At 38.6% G+C, this 6,499-nt stretch overlaps 1 protein-coding gene across 11 annotated transcripts in view; it reads right to left on the bottom strand.

Moving 5' to 3' along the window:
- Positions 1 to 2,033: 2,033 nt before the first annotated feature.
- The window catches only part of FGFR2 (fibroblast growth factor receptor 2), an 80,755-nt gene continuing 76,289 nt past the window's right edge, over positions 2,034 to 6,499 (bottom strand). For all 11 annotated transcript variants that reach the window (XM_017746839.1, XM_017746838.1, XM_017746841.1 and 8 more), the window contains one exon: positions 2,034 to 3,266. In XM_017746839.1, the coding sequence (XP_017602328.1) occupies positions 3,102 to 3,266 (165 nt within the window). In that variant the 3' untranslated portion in view covers positions 2,034 to 3,101. The remainder of the gene's footprint in view (positions 3,267 to 6,499) is intronic.

The raw sequence follows: 6,499 nt of genomic DNA, 5'->3' as shown, positions 1-6,499 counted from the left end.
ATTATGCAACTACAGAACTTCCTGATTACAGAATGGACAGATGACCTTTCAAAAACAGGTGTTGGTTGGCTTTTTTTCCCCTTTCTACAGCTGTTTTTTGGGGTTTTTTTATGAATAGCAACTATTTACTTTTTTTTCCCCCCCTCAAGTATGTTTGGCTGCTTAAAAAAATGTAAATAAAACATATTAAAGTTCCTAGGAAGCTTGCTGAAGGATTTGTCTTCTGACAATTCTTTACTTTTCCTGAACAGATGCACACTTAAAATTTCCTGGACTACAGAAAAAATCTCTTAAACTCATGACTGGTATTAACCTTCTCTTGGTTTAATTTATTCCTTTGAGATCATGGAACCTTCCACTGAAATGATGGTCCCTAAACCTCGGGGTGCTTTTTTCTCAAGGGCTAGACATGAAAACTGTGGAAGTGTGGAATACGTCCAAGGTGCAAATCTAACTCTCTGAGAGCTAAAAAATGAACAGAGAAAACCCAAATCATCTGTTTGAAACAAAATCAGGGTAATAATAAATTTACACTAATTAACAGCACCTTTCCATCACATTTCTGCATGCTTCCATCCTGTCACTTTAAAAAGGTATCAAAGTAATGAGATACACTTAAATCCACTTCAAAACAAGCAGAGAAAGATTCAAGATCTTCTGAGAGCCTTTAAAAAAATCTTAAAACCAGACGTGTGTCATTACAAACGCTGGGGTTTCTGTCACAGTAGCCACTGCTGCTGCTAATAGTAACAGAGGTTGTGGGGTAAGGGAATTATGGTTTCCAGTGAAGTCAGTGGGAATTGTCCAATCAGATAACTCTTAATTGAAAACCACCAGTTTTTAACAGGAACTTTTCTAGAAAGTTTATTAGGGTTGGCATGAGATTTTCAGTCAGAGTAGAAAGAGGCAAAAAGGAACCAAAGAACAGTTTGGTGTCTGGAGCACTTCTACAGCACGTGGTGAAGATCACATCCAACATCCCTCTCCAGGCTAACCTGCAGCAACGTGACCATAAAGTTCCCATTTCTGCCTCAAGCACAGGCTGGTTTGGGGTGTCTTCCTTGTGTTTCCAAGCTAAAAAAAAAAAAACCAAACAAAACTCCAACAGAAAACTTTTAAACTCTTTCCATGATGCCTCTTTCCATCTGCTATGATTTTTTTCAAATCTCCCATCCAAATGGTCCTCCAGGCTCTCCAGAATGATCAGAAACCTCACTAATTAAAGGATACAGCCTAAATAAAAAGAGAACATATTTTAGGTCTACATTATGAACACTTCAAGCCACTTTCCACAGAAGACTGTACATATGTTTACTCAAATAACCCATGCTGCTCACGAGTAGACATCTTACAAGCATTACTCCTGAAAGGATTGCTTTGTAATATAGGATCTATGATAAGGTCTAAAGGAAGCTTTTCTGGATGTGTTCCATCACTTGATGTTCAGGAAACCATTTTGTATGACACAAAGGATTAGGAAAAATAAGCTGCATGACATTTATTTTGTAATTTTAACATTAATATCTGTAGAAACATTTTATTGTCAGTACAAAAGTTAACAGATTTTAATACTTATTTTACCCAATTTAAAAAATTATTTAAAAACAAACCCCAAAACAAAACAAACACACCACCACATAAAACAGTGAAATTTGCATTCATATTCCATGGCCGTATCAATGCGAGTGTTCTGAAAGTAAAAATACAAGATTCTGTAAAAAAAAAAGATACAAACAACAGTGATATTCTAGCAGAGGCCAGTGCTACACCTACTGTTATGGAATGGTTCAGAAGGAAATACTGGAGTCAGCATGAATTAATCCCCCAAAAAGATGCTGATATTCCTATGGCAAGTTGTCATTATAAACAACTTCTCTCTTTTTAACTTAAGTTACAATAGAGGGATAAAGGCAAAAGATCCAGGCCAAAAGGTCTGGAACCCATTATCCAACTGAGGCAAGAGAATTGTAGATAATTTGATGCATGTGCAACTCAGGGTAGAAGCTCAGCTCCTTTTAGAGCAGTCTGTTCTGCTGTGGTTATAGACAAACTCATGTCTTTCCTTACTTTAAGAACCTTCTTCAAAATGTTCTTTTTCTGGTTTTTTTTTTTTTTTTTTGGAGTGGAATGACTCTGCTTTTTGGCCATGGGAAACCTTGCTAAAGGGGTTAAATTGTTAAAGTGACAGGTATTGAGAATAAAAGACTTTCTTGTTAAAGGATTTGGTTTTGATAAGAATAATCATCTGACACTGCAGTTTTTAAACACAAATAAATCAAAAGTTTAATTCCCCCAAATTAGTTATATACTGTAAATATTTCTTTTCTTAAAGATCTGAAAACTAGTAAAGTCTGAGCAATATATCTACTAGTCCTCTGTGCTGCCTGCATAGAAATGCCATTTAAATTACAAAAACACAACAACCCTATAAACGATTAACTGTTTTGTACATTACCAATTAGTTAATAAATTAATGATATACCATTTTCCCTGAAAGCAAAGTATTTTCCACCTTTGGATGGTGAAAATTAAGAAATTCTGTGTAAGAACAGCATTTAGCAAATAGCTGTTAAAAAAGAGACTAATTTGCTAGGTGGATTGGGACATCCATTTTTTAAATCAATACAAAAAATAATTCCTTGTAAATATATATAATATATATTTATACATATTTTTGAATATATTTACATACATCCAGCACCTATATACTGCATTTGTGCTCTGTAAGTGTGTGCCAACATATATTTTCTCCAAATATTACAAAATAAACAAGAAAGGCAGACCCAGAGTTTGCCTCAAGTCCAACTGGTCCATTGTACAAACAAAGTCTGTTGCAGCTCACAGGAAGCCAGAAAATTGATAGCAATGGGTATCTAGACACAACTCATAAACATTCTTCTTTCTTGGGAACATTTAAAAGTTGCAAGTGATGAGAATCTTTATGTAGGTTCCGCTGCTTTCCTCCAAGTTCTCTTTTTTTTCCTTTTTATTTTTCCGTATTTCCTATGTACAAGCAGAAACGTTAAGGTCCTGGAGAAAAGCTTTTGCTTTTGTAGGTAGCTTGATGTTCTTGCCTCTTTGTTCCTCTGTGTGATCTCTGTTCATGTTTTCACACTCCCGTTCATGTGCTGGTACTTGGGGAGACAAGGTTCGTAAGGCATTGGGTCGGGAGAGAACACGGAGTCATCCCCCGAGGAACACGAGCTCCTCGTGTCGGGGTAGCTGGGTGAATACTGTTCCAGAGGTCCACTGAGGTCCAGATACTCCTGTGGCAAGAGGAATAAAATCCATTTTTAGACAGTGAAGAGAGCTGACAATAACACGTCAGCACTGCTTGGATTTTGGAAAAGAGCAGTTTAAAAATGACGCACGCTTCCGTAAATCAACTGCATTCAAAAGTGCCTTGTTGCCTAAATACCTCATAAAACAAGGAGCTCGACTAGAGAAAGAAAAACCAAGCCAATAACACGGTATTTTCTGAAGTCCAACATCACCAGCATTAGCTGTGTCAGTGGGAATAAACATGGCAACCACATCAAAAGAGGACTTTTCACTCGCAATGATAAAAATGAAATTTCATCCTAAATGGAACCATTTTTCTTTAGCACATGGTAGTGATTTGGAGAGGGAAAGACGCTTCCAACTTTGTATTCCTTAGGTCACTTCGAATATCTGTTTTATATTCTGTGATATTAAATTTGTGTTTCAACATGCAGTGGCATACGTGCAAAAAAGATCTGAAAGAAAAACAAAACCAAATTCACACGATTTGGGTTTTTTACACTACATATTTGTGTGTTGTGTGTCCCAGAGTAGCCATGACCAAAGCAGTCATTAAAAAGGGAAATATCATCTGCTGAATCCAAGTTTTGGGTTAAGGCTCTTTTGCTAGAAACAACAGTTTTGGCAAGAGAATAAAGTTATTTTTCCCCTTGAAATGTTCCTTCTCTTTCAACTTCTAAAGGCAGCTGCATTCATTTAAATGCAATCTCTTCATTTGCTAAACCACAAGTCATGATCGTACTGATGGGACAAGTCTTCCACCTCAGTCAGTATTTTATGCTGCTGTGCTTAGGTTTGGGGTAATTTAGTCCTTTGGCTAACATTCCTTTTTTAAGTCAGAGATTCAATCATTACCATCTTACAGTTAAAAAATGGTCACCATTTTAAAAGGAGAGTGTGGAATGCAAGTTTTAAAATGCTGGAAAATACAATAGGGAGCAAAAGGAGGGAGTTTGGATCGATTGATTACTGACTATGTGGCGGCCCAGGATTTTGAAAAATCCACCAGGGCAATCCTGATACATACTTATGAATTAGAAAATCAGTCCCATGTGAGCAGAACTAATCAGACATTTTCTAAATAGACGGAAGAGGAAAGGATGCCAGTCTCTGAAGAAACGGGGCTTTCCCGAGAGCTATCAGACACAGCTCATCATATCAGACAACTTGATGTAACTCACATATGAATTCAGCATTGAAGGCAGGGTCCTTACCCAGTGTCAATAGCCAGAGTCACATCGAGGGCATAAGAATTAACACCAGGTTGGTTCCTGGTGTTGATAAAGCAACACAGCTACGAGGCTCACTCCTGGTGACTTGTGCATATGTGGGTCACAGAAACATGGGAATGAGAGTCTTTTGGGGAAAAAAAACCCCAAGAAAACCCATTAAAAACACCACAAGTGATGATTCAACATGGAAAAGAGCAATACATTACTATTTAAGCAGAAATCATTACTTGCACAAGAGCAGAAGAGATTATTGGCTGCCCCAGCAAACTGAGTAGTTGGGTAAACCAGGCTGACCCTGCGCCAACAGTGTGATTCTGGGGGGAAAGTGGGGAGAGGATAAGCAGAAGTGAAGCCTGAAGGATCTGCACTTCAGGAAAATCATGCAGATTACATAGAATCAGAGATCTCAAAAGCTGTGGAGGAAAATGAGACACGTTGGAGTCCTCAGGAGACACCGAGATGACGACGAGTGTTCAGGACCACAAAACACCACGAAGACAAGTGGAATAATTTGCTTTCTATGTCCAGAGTAAATAGGACAAAAGCACTATCTGATGTTGAAAGATTAGAGATTAGGAAAACAAAGCAACAGGCTGTCAAGGGGCGGTGCCAAAATACGGCAGTGGAGATCTGTGAGGACAAGTTACATAAACATCTGTCAGGAATGACAAACGTATAGCAGGCCCTGAGATAGACCCATCAGATGGACTGGACATGTTCCTAAGCTTTTTCCAGCCGTTTTTTCTTACAACTCTAGTCTAAAGTAATTTACATAAGCCTAAAGGCCTTTCCAGGTTAACTGAGATCATTCCAGGACTATGAGCAGCACGGAGTTGGGAAGGCACACACAAGAAGGTTAAACACACGCAAAAAAGAAAGCAGTATCCTTTCCCAGGCTTGGAATTGCAGCCCAGAACCTCCCTCTTGAATTTGCAAACACATATCCAGTCCAAGCCACCCAGAACTCTGCAGTGGCAGCCAGCCCACCTCCAACTGGTCTTGTGAAATCATATATGAATTAGGCAGGAAAAGATGCAGGCAGTACTGGATGAGGTGAAAATGGCAACAGGACACAGAGTTACATCCATGAGTCCACAGGGAGAGCATATTCCTGCCCCATCTCTGAGCCAGCCCTGAAGGTGCCACTTTTTAGAGTAAGCCTTAAAAACACAAACCAGATAAATTTACAGCTGCTACTGAAGCCAAAGAATCTTTTTCAACCAGATCTACTGGGCAAATTATGATCATAAAAAATGCCATCTCTTTACTCAGGTTCTCCTGTCATCTCCACTGTGCACAGCCTTTCCCAAAGCTGCTCCATAATCCGTTTTTTATTTCTCTGACAATTCTAAAAAATTAGAACACAGCGTGGAGGAGGCACATAAAGTGATTAAAATCTTTTTTTTTTTTTCTACAAAGAAGCAATAACAACTACGAAAATCTTGTTTTGACATTGTCAAATCAAGTTGTTGCAGTTTTCCTGTGTAACTGCTTTGTTCTTTTTTTGCTCCCATTAAACACTTCATTTCTCAGAAGTAATAGGAGTTTGTAGAATATTTCTGGGACACCAAGTATTTTCTCTCAAAAGAAATTTCCACCGAAAGAATCAACATTTCCATCACTGGTGATTTTCCTCAAAGGTGCATGTGGTTTAGTGATAAGAGGACTGATTCCTGTGTGAATACCCTAATCACTGTGTTCCTTGCTAAAACTAATAATATCTCAGACCTCTGAAAGAATGTTCTTCAAATAAAACCTTTCTGCATTCACATATCCCAACCTGAAGCAGTGCTAGGCAGGACCTTTGGATAATTGGATGGCTGTTTGTACATCCCCCGTGGGTCCTCATTCCCTCCACAGAGAGCTATTTCAGTGAACCTAATTCACTCTCAGACACATCATCTGAAATCTGCCATTGACGATTTCTCCTCTTCTGACCTACATAGCATGGCTGGGAATCAAACTGAGCTGGCAAATGAGAACCA

This window comes from Corvus brachyrhynchos, unplaced genomic scaffold (genome assembly GCF_000691975.1).
Source record: "Corvus brachyrhynchos isolate BGI_N302 unplaced genomic scaffold, ASM69197v1 scaffold319, whole genome shotgun sequence".
NCBI classification, from domain to species: Eukaryota; Metazoa; Chordata; class Aves; order Passeriformes; family Corvidae; genus Corvus; species Corvus brachyrhynchos.
Note: the sequence above shows the minus strand (reverse complement) of the source record. Positions and strands in the feature narration are given on the sequence as shown.